Here is a 14,713-nt window from a genome sequence, read left to right on the forward strand (position 1 = left end):
AAGATTATTTTGAGAATGTGATGCATGTCAATGAAAAAAGTTTTTGCACTGCTTGCAACAGGAAAGAGATCAACAGAATCTGAGAGTTGAAAACAAATGATTAGTATAAGTGTAAAATCATAATTTAATTTACAGACTTACCCTTTTCACTTAAACATGTATAACTCCATCTTCCATCTTGAAATGAGAGTTTGCAATCAAGTCCCATACAAGAATATTTCCATTTTGATCATCATATATCAGCTCAGTCTGCACACCCAAAAACAAACCAATAAACCAAATTATATATAGGTACATGGCCAAAAAAACAAATCTAATTTTCACAAGGAACAGAATCATGGACACCTGATTTGGATACAAAACCATAGTGTTAAAAGATTCAAAACTAGTAGAATTCAGCCAAACCTCTTCACCATCGAAGGCCAAACCAATAAACCAAATGAAACATATGGGATATGAAAAGCCATCGACTATTGTCTTAAAAGTTATAAGGGAACAAGTGGAAGGATCTGATCCCAGCTCAGAAACTAGGTCAAAAATTGCTGATTTGTTAAGCTTAAGAACAAATCAAGAACTTCTAATCGAAGCTGTTGCACTTGAAAACTTGAAGGAGAATGCTGAACAAGCAGAAAAGATTGGGGATTTGGAGTATATTGAAGAAATGATTGCTCTTGTTACACACATGCATGATTGCTTTGTGCAGGGCCGGTCCATAGGTTTTCCATGCCCTGGGCAAAAAGATTAATAATGCCCTTCTTTTATACCTTAAAATGCACAATAGACTTAAGTCATATACATCATATACTTATAAAAGAAAGGTGAAACCAATTTTTTATTTAAAAAAGCAAGGCATATACACACTAACACTTCCAAACATTATCTAATCAGTATCTATATATAGTCATTTGCAAAAAATCAATTACCCATAACAAAAACTCAATTGTAGGCAAGAAGTACAAAAAATCAATATATAAAATGAGTACTTGAGTGTTTACTTATCATAAAAGCTCATTGGTTTCAGGCATGTATCAAAAACAATGTATCTAGAAATATGCATAACTTACAAACTAAATCATAAAAAATCAAGAGGCACTACTTATGACATACTAAGATGGAACAAACACTAAAAGCTCTTAAGTGTATGTATGAAATTTTTAATACCCCATGGGATCTCCATCATATTCTCTTACACAGCCTGCTAATTACAAAAGGAAGTCGTTAAAACAACTGAATAACAAAAAATAAGGTATGGCGTTCTCTTTCTAGCCATATATTGAGTAAAAATCAATGGTACTCAAACAAACAAACGTCAAAATCTCAACTTTCTCATTGATATATTTGGTAAAAATCAATGGATATTCAATGATTTGGAGGGTAATAATAGAATATTCTCCTAGAATGACATAATCATACAATTAAAATAACTAAACAAAACAAAGAGATTTTACTATGTTGGATTTTTTTTTAATGAGAAGCAAATCATTAGAATAAAAATCACCTGCAGCTGCAGGAAGATGGAAAAGAGTACAAACACAAGGCTACTACCAACAAAACTACAAACGAGGGAAGCTACACAAAAGCAACAGAACACTAAAAATATATGATTTCAAATGAAGAGATAAAAGCGTCAAAATCCCTGAAACAGCAACACAATAGTAAGACAAAGCAAATGCATCATGTCAAAAAAAACCATGTGGACCTTCAAAATAGTTGTAGAGACTTGAAAGAGCCTATGGGCAAATCTGTCAAAAACCCAAAAAAACACTCACGAAATAAAACAATCAGAAAGCTCTAACCTTGTTCCAATTCCTCCAGACTTCTGTTGTCCACTGTCACTTGAATTGATGACAGACCATGTGATTGTAGCTTCTAGGCAGACATATGAGCGGGGGTATATTCGTAATTGGATCGATCTTGGACTCAATGTTTGCCCTAAAACAATGCAAACTCTTGTTCATAATAATTTGATTCCTAATTACACTGTGAAAGCATTGATTGCTAATTGGTGTGAATCCCACAATGTTAAACTCCCAGATCCTGTAAAGCAGCCATTAAGGTTAACCTTGAATCAACCTACTTCACCTAGATCGAATGGAATCCATCAGGAAGAAGCTTCTTCTCCAGTGCATCGTCATGTTCATTCATCTTCAGAAGATTCTGGAAAGGGGAATGAGTTTAATACGGTTGAATCCGGTGAGAAAAGTTTGGATTCTGGTGGACCTGGACCTGGACCATCTGGAGTGGATGAAGGATCACCACCGGAGGCACCTGCAATTGAGTCGTCTTCTTCAGCTCCGGCAACCGCTTACAACAGTGATGCTTCAGGGGAGCTGGCGGCAGAGCCTCAGGCTGCCATTGCTGCTTCCCAGCATGCAGTTTCACCTCGATTTGGAAACAGAGCACGAAACCAAATATGGCGGAGATCATCTTTTGGGCCGAGAGTTGTTTCTTCTGCTACTGAAGCGAGAACTGATCTCACGGAACTCGAAACGCAGGTGAAGAAATTGGTCAGCGACTTGAGCAGTGCTTCCATTGATACAGTCAGGAACGCCACCGGTGAACTCAGATTACTTGCGAGACAAATGAAATTGAAAGGTGAACTCAGATTACTTGCGGGATCAAAGATTTGGTGATATCGCGATTTTGTTGTGGGAGAAAAGAGGATTTGTGATGATATTAGGGTTTTTTTTTGGGTATTAGAGTAAGAGAGATAGAGAAAGAGAGAGAGTGAGTGAGAGAGAGAGAGAGAGAGAAGAAAGATGGAAATAAGATAGAGGATAACAATGGCGGCATTTCAAACTTTTGGGATTTTCTTTCCCCCCAGCTGCAAAAAAAGAGAACGCGCCTTTCATTCAAAAAATATAAAGCGACATTTCTAGACGACGCCCATTTTTAATTAAGTGCCCTCCGTGTTTTTAATTTTTTTTCTTGGACATTAATTTTAGGGCACGCACAAAAGCGTGACCTCTATCCTTCAAAAGTTTGAAGAGATGACATTATTTTTAGAGCGCGCGCTTTTGCGTATCGTAAATCACGGCGTGTCATTGTTTACGCGTCATTAAAGGCTGTTTTTCTAGTAGTGGGTGTACGGAAGCAGAAAACGTAACAAGAAAAGAGGGCAAAATGTTTTTTCGATTGTTACAATTTCGATTTTGAAGAGGGAGGAGGAAAATGGTTGATTAGGGTACAAATAGGTTTCTGGTTTGAAGGAGAGTGAGGAGTTTTCACAACTGAAAAATTGGTTATTCTATGGTACCCATCTATGTACAGAAACCAACATCAACAATTTAAGTCTTGGGAAGCTGATTATAAAGGGGTGGGCTTAAACTGCTGGACCTCGGAATGCCTTGGAAAACAAGGAGATTAATCAAAAGACGATGAAAGGGAGATTCGTCACTGAGAGTTCGTTCGGTATTAATTTTTGAAAGAGGGACTGTGATGATGTTGTATACACATGGGGACAAGATAGCTAAGCGTAACTCACTCTTTTTTTTTTTTTCCCGCCATGATAGTTTTAACCATTTGGATTATATTCCTATGATGAAAGTTCCTGGATTCTTCACTGATTTTATTGATTGGATTGTTGGTTTTCTTCTTACAAGAATGTACATCGCATGTATCTTTCTCTTGCTGGTTATGTGCATTGTGTATATAGCCAATAAATGACAAAGTGTGATGACATTAGCTAGTAGATCATATAAATTTAAATGATTTTAATAATTAAAAGCTAGCTGGGTGTTACTGTTACAGGTTTTTCATAATCCAAGCCGCATGGAACACGGGTAATTATAGTAACATGTTCCTATATATTTAATTTTAATAAATTATGAAAACCAGTAGTTTCTTATACATCCTATTAAATGAATGTAGAGTTGCTGCGATAGTCTTCAGTCATCTTTCGGACCAGGGTTGCCATTCGGAAGCATGGCTTTTTGCCGAAAAAGAAAGCTTTCCAGGATATGTTGCTGAAAGCGAGGAATGGTTAGTTCACATCTTATTTAAAGTTTTTGATTACAGATTTAGTTTTAATTCCCATATATGGTTATATTTCATTTTTTTCTTTTTCTTTTTTTTTTTTTGCAGTTTACACGAGCATATAATTATCTGGCTGTGGTTTAGTGGGCATGGAATATCAGCCATAAGATATGCAACAAAGCATGGCCTTAAAAAGGTTGTCGAAAACCTTGACGCAACTGGTGTTAATGTTCTGGCTCCATATGCAGTGGATCAAGGGTAATAATTTTGAATTTTGAAAAAACTAATTTTAATTTTGAAAAAAACTAATTTTGATTAATCCTATACATACATGAATATAGGTTGGCAGCCATAGTGTATTGTCTACTGAAGAAAAGAGATTCTGACTGGAATGCAAGTCTTTTTGCGCAAAACGCTGACTTCCCGGAAGATCAAACCGAAGAAAGATTAGTTTAACCATTATTAGGAATTAGTTTTCAATTCTCTTGTTTAATTATATATATTTATTTTATTTTTTTTGCAGTATGCATGAGAAGATACTTACATGGTTATGGAGAAACGGGCACAAGGCGTCGGCAACAGCATACTCCATACCCCGGGACCTCAGGGCCAATATTCAAGCGTTTATCGTGGATGAGTTTAACCATCCCAATTCATATATTTTGATCAACAAAATTTATAAATTATAAAGTTAACTTTTAAACGTTACCAAAATTCAATTAATATGATATAAAAAGGTTGATTGTGGTTCTGGGTTTTGAAATTAACAGGTCTTGATTAGGTGTAAATAATTATAATAAGCCTTTCACAAAAGTTATGAATTTAAAAAAAAAAAAAAAAATCAAAATTTAATCTTCAAATAAATTAAGACAAATTTACTAAAGATGTCTTGATTGTTGATCCTAACGATATTACTAGTCCCACTATTCTTGTTGAAATGAAAGTGTAAATCTTTTAACATTATTTTAGGAAGTTGACTTTAGGGTTGGTGCATTGCCCTTTACAAGTCCCTTTAAAACTTATTCTCGGGAGTAGTCATTTAATTTTCCAAGTCTAAAGTATTATTTTGTTATGTATTCAGATTAAGTACTTTTTGGAGATACAGAGCAGAGGAGCTTGGATTTAAGAAGACTTTTTGGGAGTGTAATAGCTAGTACTTTGACTATTGTTGTTGTGGTCGTAAACAACCTCGCACCTCCTAAACTTGTTTGAACATCACTTTTGGGACTTTAATTTCCGCATTAAACTTTTGAGATGAATTTAAATGATTTTAAAGCTAATAACTTCTGGCATGTATTTCATATATTAGACGGTTAGGGCCTAAAACTAAACTGTAACCTAACCAATTGGATAAACCATATGCTTAACCATTAATGGTTATTAGCGGTTTTGGTTAGCAGTTTTGTTGGTTAGTTCAGTTTGATTATTAGCGGTTTCAGTTAGCAAGTTTTAAATCTTAAACAAGTGAAACCTCAAATAGTAAAATTATTGTATTATAACGGTATACAATTCCATGCGTGATTAAGGTTTTTGACAACAAACATAGGACACATTTATTTCTTTGACTTTGATGTTTTGCATTTTCTTTCAAAATGTATGTTTGGCATACTATATTATTTTGCAAAAAAAAATGTATGTAATGTTCAAAAGTTAAACTAGGATTGTTTCCTGGGGCAGAGGAAGTCTTATTTTATTTAATTTATGTCATTTAGCCTTAGAAGTTGTTTATCTACACATCTACATTTGGCCTTATGTATGAAAATAGTTGAATGTTTAAACTGTATAAAGTATGACCAAAATCAAGATGTATTCAAATAGACAAACTTGTTGGCATGAACTTATGAGTCTTCGCATAATGGGGAGGTTCAAGTATGCAATCCTCAACTCTCGTATACTTTTAGGCCGGAGGGTATCATACTTGTTCTTAGCCTTACATCAGTTTTGTTTGCACACTTTTATGATTTTTTGGCATTTAAAGGTTATGATTTGCCATTTTGCCACAGTTTTTTTTTTTTTTTTTTTTTATCTTTTAAATTACTTTATTTTAACAACTAGATTTAGATAGAAATTATAATTTTCATCTAATGAAATAAAAGAAATACATAAAACCAATTAAAAACTTCATAAATATAAAACTTAAAATACACAACTAATAAAAACTACAAGTCTTAGTCCGAAAATTGACTTTCCAAATCGTCTAGGGGTTCCATGTTCAAGTCAATATGGTCAGTGGTCCAAATATTTTCCGGTCAGTCGCTACAAAGATTGTGATTTCTATATTAGATATCACCATATAGGTTATATGTTATTTTCAAGAAAGAACAATACTCGAGCCAAAGCATGAAGTTTTCGAAAAAAACAAACGATTGTATGCTATCATTGTTTCTAGGAGATCAAATATAATATGTAAGTTCAGATAGTCTCTGCCCATCAGATTTTTGTTCATGATCAATTTGATGCAAAATTATATTTATATGATGTTCTAAATGATCTTAATGTTTCATGTTTGCCGAATCATAAGTTACTTTTAGAAGCCGGACTTCTAGTTATGCTATTGAGAAACATTGATAAGAAAAATTGTTTATGTAATTGCACTACACTATATGTGATATTTTTGGAAAAACGTGTTATTGAAACAGTTATCATATTAGGAGGTAATATTAGAAGCCATACATTTATTTGAAGAATGTCTTTAACTCCTTTTGAAAAAAAGATCTTTTAAATTTCAAAAAAGATAGTTTTCATTAGTTGTATGTTTTGTCGTGACGATGTTTATCAAAGTTTGGTTTGTTTCTCAGACAAACTATTTTAAAAATGATAGAGTTACATATTCGATTTCCAATATTATTTATAAAGAAGTGTTAACAAATTTATAAAAAAAATAATAGAATTTTATTCTTTAGAAACACTTTTATTTATTAGTAGTACAACATAGTTTATTCATTATTTTAATTTGTAATTTATTTTCTTTTGTTCATGTATGTTTCATACATTACCTTTATAATTTCTCATACATCAAAGTTATTTGCATGATTGATTGTCTTTATTTTTTCAATCTATTCAATTTTATATTTTATTGTACAACATTATTATTTTATCACTAATATAGACGTATCTTCAAACCCCTTTTCATATTAATTTCAGTTGGTCGTTATAAAGTTACAGATAAAACCTTTAACCTTGTAAATACATAAGTGGTTGTAAATCTATAATTAATGATTATTTTTTTTTAAGTTTATATTGTTTTACTTTGTCAATTGTGTAGTACGAGTTATAATTATCGAAACATTAAAATTATAAATTTACTTTTTTGGTAAGTATTCAAACAAGTTATCTTTCTTGGTTCCTACCTACACAAGTATAAAAAACGATCAAGCAAATATAGTAATGACCATATATATTTTTTAACTATAGGTATGCACCTACGCAAAGCGATGGCGAAAGTTAGTTTTTTTTGGCAAGTTCCAAAGAAAATGCAATGCATCAAATGATTGAAGGTGAATAATTGAAAAGGACATTTTGTGCTTATTTGATGATATTTTCATCTACTGTTTTCTTGTGTGTTCGTTGGATGATTTGTTGCATGATTTTGCCTTTTTGAAGATGTGATATAATCCTCTGATCAAAACTGGGGATTTGTCAATGGAGATGAGAATCGACGATGAAAATGGAAGTAAAAAGAAGTGAGGGTTACGTAGAGTAAATTGCAAAGTAGTAATCGAAAATCTTAGCCATCAAAAATTTCTAATCGAAAATCTTAACTGAAGTAACCCAATTCTCCTGAAAACAAAATTATTTCATTTAAATATCCACTTTGTGTAACGAACCTACACATTTTAGTCATTGAAGTTATCATATCAAAATAAATTTAAATTAAAGTTTCTAAAGAAGTATTGTTTTGCTCCGGTTACTGAATGAAATGGAAATGTTATTTATTTAGAAAATGAAATGGAAAATTATAAAAATCAAAGTTATGTCAATGTTTAAAGAAGTAATTAATTATAAACTTATACATAAAATATACACCTACAAATTGAGGAGTTTTATGATTAATGTTAAATATGTCCTTAACTTCATGTCACTAAATCTGTTTCTAATGATATTATGTTGTTATTATGTTGTGTGGTGGTACTGTAGGGGAACTCATTACGCATTGACTTACAATTTTAGGTTATGTTTCAGGTACTTTGGATGACCGCAGGAAGACAAAGGTGTGACCGTACACATCCTTATGTTTTGACGTATGATATTGGGAGATTCTGATGTTGAAAATATTTTGAAAACTATGTTTGTAAAAAATTTGTGAATTTGGGTTTTATTTATTTATTTATTTTTGATTTCTTGTGATTTTTATGAGCGTTACAGTCATAAGTCGGGTTCTTACATGAAATATGGATTCTTGTTTGAGAAGTTTTTAGCCCAAGATATTTAAATAATATTGTAGAGCTCTTTAATATCTTTTAGTGGATATAAAGAACGTTGAAAATGGAGTTTGAACAAAGAAGTTACGACTATTTGAAGTTTTGACGATTTTCGAGTTAGCCGCGTACACTGGGCGTACTAGGTCAACCCTAGTATGTTAGGCGTACCAGGAGTAGGTTGGGCATACACAATCAGTGCTCAACCCCTATTTTTTGTGGTTTTAGCCATATTTAAGCTCCTTAACTCCCCCAAACCCACTCCATTCCCAGCCTCCACCTCGCCAACACCATATCTTGAAACCCTAACCCTAGTTTGAGCATTGTGAGCAAAAAGAAGGTGTTTTTAGGTGCTTTGGAGTGTTCTTGGTGCACCTTGGAGAATAAGGAACTCATTGAAGAAGTGTTGGTAGCATTGGAGCTTGTAGATCCAGACCTTGTAAACCTTAATCTTTCTTCTGGAGTTATAAAGTTTGAATCTTGATGATGAAATTGTTAGATCTAGCTAGTTTTGGTTATTATGAGCTTTTGGCCACTTTAAGTGCATAAAGTTTAGATCTTGGAATTTTGTGACCTTGTTATGGATAAAGTTGGAAACTTTATCCATCTAAACATCATATCGATTCAGATCTAAAGGTTGGACACTTGGAATTAATGGATTAAGTTGAAAAAGATGCATTTTTGGTCCTTTTGAGACTTAAAGGCTAGATCTTGGTTGTCGGGACCATTCTAATGGATAAAGTTAAAAACTATATCCATTATAAAGCTATTAGGAACCATAAAAATGTATCTTTGGTCCTTCTATCCCTTCCATGAAAGAGTTGTGATGTCTTAAAGAAGTAATATGTTAGCGTTTTAGCTTTTGGACCTTCCCTAGCCATGGAAAGTCATAAAGGTGGAAACTTTATGACGTAAGACATTTTTTTGAGGCTAGATCTGAGTTTGGGTGAAAAGTCCTTAAGAGAATAAGTGCTTAATGGATAGGATGGAACCAGCTTGAGTACGTTGGGTGTAATTTTCGTATGTTGGGCATACTAAGTCATCCCATGTATGCGCGACGTAAGTTGAGTATGTAGGGCGTACTCAACCAACCTTGGACTTTGACTTTTGTTGACTTTGTTGATCGTTGACTTTTTTACTAAGTTTGACTTTAAGTCAAACTTGAGGGTTTTGATTGGTGATTAAGATTTTATATATATGGTTTTGATGTTAGTGGATTTGTGGAAGTAAGCAGCATTGTAGGGAGCATATCACAGTGTTCTCGGGTTTCTTCATTTCAGGTGAGTTTCACCTCACTATACCCGTTAGTCGAAGGCACTAATGCCAATCCACTAGTTTTGGTTATCTGTTAGTAGAGGGATGCCTTAGGGACTGTATATAGTCATTTAGGATAGACTGAGGACTCTTGATCTAGGCTCTTTTACATGTTCCTTGTTTGGTTGTGGTTCCAGAGTAAGATCACCTCTCCAGGTGTCTATCTCACCTCTAAGTATATATGGTCATGCATTCCTTGGATTATTGATATTTAGTATGCTGCTATGTTGTAGTGATATGTTAGATCTGTATCCTGATATCGAGTATGCTACTATGCTGTAGTGATCTGTTAGATTTGTATCTTGGTATCGAGTATGCTGCTATGTTGTGGTGATCCTTTAGATATGTATCTTGGTATCGAGTATGTTGCTTTGCTGTAGTGATCTGTAGAATTGTATGTTATTTGTACTTGCTGGTTATCATATAGTGGAGTGCCTTAGGGACTGCCTGTGGTCATGTAGGATAGCCTGAGAGCTCTTGATCTAGGCTTTCTTACATGTTCCTTGTTTAGTTGTGGCTCTAGAGTGGTATCATTTGTTCAGGTGGCTATCTCACCTCTGGTTACTTATGGTTACACATTTCATGGAGGTTAGCCGGTAGCGAGAATTTATATTGTGAGAGGACTAGTAGGCGGTAATGAGTTGTATGATTGATGTTGGCATGTATTATGTGCATACTTGATCCTTGATTGTTTATATGTCGACATATGGTAGTGGTGGGTTGAGGCGGTCCTGCTTTGTACTGTAGGCAAGATACAGTGCGGGTCGGCTGTAAGCCGAAGGCATGGAGGCTCGGGAGGAGTAGTTGGGTTGAGGCGGTAGGCCAACAAACCTTGGTATTTCGGCCCGGATAGACTGAAGGCCTATGAGGCGGTCCAATTAAGCCAAACGCCCACAGAGTGGCCGTTATGCATGCTTGTATGTTTATCATATGAGGTATTTTGGAGGAAACTCACTAAGCTTTGTGCTTACCACAACTGTTTATTGTTTCAGGTATCATCGATCATCATGGGAAGGCGAATACGTGACTGTACACATTCATCAACAACAATGAAGATTTTGCACCTTAATATTACTCTGATTTTTATAAATATATTTAGAATAAACATTTTTCTCCATAATAGATTTAAAATTGGGAAGATTCACTTAAATAAAATGAAAATTTTTGGTTGTGAAATGAGACTTACAATAATGTTGTTTAAATAAGGTTCAAACCCTAAATTTTCAGGGTTTATCCCCTGCATGCTTACGCCCCGCATACTACAAGTTTTCTGGTAGAGATGGCAAAAAAAACCTATACCCAACGGGTACCCAAACCCCTAACCCGAGTTGACCGGGTAAATCCCCGACTTGACCGGGGATGGGTATTACCCGAATAGAAAAAGCGGGGATGGAGATGGGGATGGTTTTACCTGTCGGGTACCCATACCCGTACCCGAAACCGGCCCCGATGGGTACCCGATATATATATATATATATATATATATATATATATATATATATATATATATATATATATATATATATATATATATATATATATATATGTAACGACCCACTTTTCATGACCAAAAATTTTGTTTTAAAAACATTGCTTTTAGAAAATATAAAAGGCTAAAACATTGTCTGATCGAAATATCACACCAGTGAACCGTGTCTAAAAGCCAATTCGTACATTTAATTAAAATATCAGAGTACAAATCCCAGTGAAGCTCGTAAATGCGGAAATCGGAGAGTGTGTGCGTGACGTGCCACTACCGCGCCGGCTCCTTTCCCCTAGCTGAGGAGGTACCTGAAACCAAACTGAAAACTGTAAGCACAAGGCTTAGTGAGTTCCCCCATAATACCACATACCATGCAACATATAACAATCATTATTCAGCTAGGAGTTACGGGCCTTGCCCACACTCGGGAAGATACGGGCCCTGCCCACACTTCGCTAGCCGGGAGATACGGGCCTCGCCCACACTTGTGAAGATACGGGCCCTGCCCACACTTCGCTATCTGGGAGGTACGGGCCCTGCCCACACTCCGACCTCGGAGAGATACGGGCCCTGCCCACACTCAACCACTAACCCATAACATACAAGTATCACACAGACAACAAGTATAAGCAATTCTATCATGTTAGCACATTTATCGTACTTAACTACAACAGAGATACGGGCTAGGCCCACACTCTAGTACTAGCATCTCGTCTACACGGGTCGGCCTTGGTGCCTTAGACCCGTTCCTACTGGAAAGGAAACTCACCTCGAAATAGTTGCTGGTCTGTTGTGGGAACTGATCACCTACTACTGCTGCTGCTGCTCTGGAAACCCTCCGGCTGAAATTCCCACGATATACTCAATCAAACACTGCTCACTGACCTTTGGGTAAAATGACCATTTTACCCCTAACCTTGCCCTAAGTCAAAGTCAGAGTCAACTTTCAGTTGACCTCGACTCGCCGAGTTGGCTTTCCGACTCGCCGAGTCCCTACGCAAACGACTGCCCTGAATCCCGATCCTACCCGTCGAGTTAGGCGACGACTCGACGGGTTCGCCTTCATGACCAAGATACAAGTCCTTCATCCTACTCGCCGAGTTGTATGAACAACTCGTCGAGTTCATCTTCATCCGAAGAACACTCATGCTAAGACTCGCCGAGTTGTATGAACAACTCGTCGAGTCTGTTCTTGGTCTAAGGAGATTGCCTTGAACTCGCCGAGTCAGGGCATTGACTCGCCGAGCACCTCCATAGATGGGTTAAGCTTCCGACTCACTGAGTCACACCCTGTGACTCACTGCTCACTCAACACTACGAAAAAGGGGACAAACTCGAAGACTCGCGAGCAGACTCGCCGAGTCACATGAACGACTCGCCGAGTCGTTGCCATGCACTCCTAAAATATACCGATTTGCTCGATTCCAGTCCATGCCATTCATAGATCTGGACTTCTAGGACACGAATCACACGTAAAGTTTCCAACTTTACGTGTGGATATTCACCAATATGGATTTTAGGGCTCAAAATGTCTCAAAAGGGTAGATCTAGGGCTAACAAGCAACATGGGGCCAAAAAGCTAACAGATCTGAGCTCCTGGAGCTCAATCTTGCCTAGATCCAAAGGCCAAACATCTTATTACGACATATAATGCACATACAAACTTGGGGATTTGACCAAGAAGGACCCAAATGAAGTTCTAAGCATAGAATCAAGGGGAAAACGGGTTATACCTCAAAGGAACTGCTGGAAGAACACAAATAATGCTTGGATGGCTTCCTTTCTTCTGGATCTACTTCCTTCCTCCTTCACAGCCTTCAAAAGCACACAACAAAACTTCAATCTTCAAAGAACAAGCACAAACGAGGGTTGGGGAGCTCAGGGGAGAGAATGGGGGCTGGCCTGGGGCAGATAAGTTGCTTAAATAGGGTGCAAACCCCTGAAACTTAGGGTTTCATCCAACAGCTGTGACTCGCCGAGTCCAGGACATGGACTCGTCGAGTCGACAATTTAAACGCGTCCCGGGTCCCGCATCCACTCGGCGAGTCGGACCTATGACTCGCCGAGTCCAAGGCTAAAAGAAAGGAAATACATCAAATAACATTTACGTACCAGGAACCGGGTGCTACAATATATATATATATATATATATATATATACAGTATTATTTATGTTTTTATTTTTAATAATGCATAAGCAAATGTTCATTAGACAAAATAAGATTTTCTAACAATCAAACGTATAGTTTTAGGAAGAATTTTTATGTCTTTTTTTGCAAAGAATGATTTAATTTGTAACCTTGAATGTTATTGTTCGTGTTTGAAGACATTTAGTGATTATAGTGTTTTATATTAGTTCTGTTAGTTTTTGTTTTGTTGGTTAATATATAATTATGAGTTATTTTTCATAAAATTTCAAAACTTTGTAACGGGGAAAAATCCCCGATTACCCATTGGGGATGGGGATGAGGATAGATTTTTAATCCCCGATGGGGATGGGGTCGGGGATGAGGATTCGGGTATGGGGATGGGGAACACGAAAGCAGGTATACCCGTACCCATTGCCATCCCTATTTTCTGGAAATGGAAAAACTTCCCCCCACGGACCAAATCTGCAATGTATATACATGTCAAGGGTAAAAAATGAAAATACCTTGAATCGGGTGTTACATGTGATTTTGAGGCTTTAAGCATATCAAAGATAATCCCCGAAGTCAACCTATTCTGGTGAAACAAATGGCGAAATCTTCGATGGAGAATTAGCTGACGGTGGAAATCAGGGAGTCCGACGATTTGTAAGCGTCCAAAAATGTGGATCGGAAGAAATTGAAAGGATTACGATGAACAAAAAGAGGGACGACGACGGTTATGGATAAAGTATTGCAGTGTGCATGAAAGATTAACGTGCTGCCCTAGAAATGGTATGGAAATTAATGTGCTGCCCTAGAAATGGTAGGGAAATTTTTAATAAGAAAAAAAAGTAAAATTAAATCAAGCAACACTAGGTTTACAAATAGGCGTATAACCCTCTATTCCGAGAAAACGGAGGTACTCGGAGGTGTTAGGTGATGTTTTGTAGTGATCTCGTGCAGTTTTGCAGTAGAAGTATTGCAGTGTGCATGAAAGGCTTCAGCAAGATTTGCATCTTGAGATGAGGATTTCTGAGAGAAGGTATGTAAATCAGGGCATTGACTTGCGTAATGCCCTTCCTTCCGGCATAACTGGCAATGAGGTGGTTGCTTATGACCACAACCTCTACCCCTATTCGAGTAACCACGAGAGGAAGATCTGCCACGACCACGTGAGGAATCATAACTGATGCGAAAGGTGGTGGTGTTGAAAGCAACCTGAGCAACAGCGAAGGCGGTAATAGATTGAAGAAACATCTCGTAACTCTCAGCTTGGGAGATGAGATCACGAAACTTAGGCCTCGGGGTAATAAGACGTTGGGTGGTGGAGAAGGTTTCAAAAGCAGAACCAAGACCTCGAAGAAACCGGTGTGTTTTGTCATCTTCAGAAAGTGG

General features: G+C 36.5%; 1 protein-coding gene and 1 pseudogene across 1 annotated transcript; both read left to right on the plus strand.

Annotated features, from left to right (window-relative positions):
- The first annotated feature begins 439 nt into the window (after positions 1 to 439).
- LOC145090518 (U-box domain-containing protein 4 pseudogene) lies at positions 440 to 2,793 on the plus strand (annotated as a pseudogene).
- Positions 2,794 to 3,651: 858 nt separating this feature from the next.
- Positions 3,652 to 5,183, plus strand: LOC145090519 (uncharacterized). The gene is made up of 4 exons (XM_079028686.1): positions 3,652 to 3,782; positions 3,871 to 3,981; positions 4,084 to 4,233; positions 4,317 to 5,183. Exons 1-4 carry the CDS (start codon positions 3,772 to 3,774, stop codon positions 4,429 to 4,431), a joined length of 387 nt encoding a protein of 128 aa, XP_078884812.1. The 5' UTR covers positions 3,652 to 3,771; the 3' UTR covers positions 4,432 to 5,183.
- Positions 5,184 to 14,713: the final 9,530 nt, after the last annotated feature.

This window comes from Lactuca serriola, chromosome 2 (genome assembly GCF_051521515.1).
Source record: "Lactuca serriola cultivar US96UC23 chromosome 2, Lser_US96UC23_V15, whole genome shotgun sequence".
NCBI lineage: Eukaryota > Viridiplantae > Streptophyta > Magnoliopsida > Asterales > Asteraceae > Lactuca > Lactuca serriola.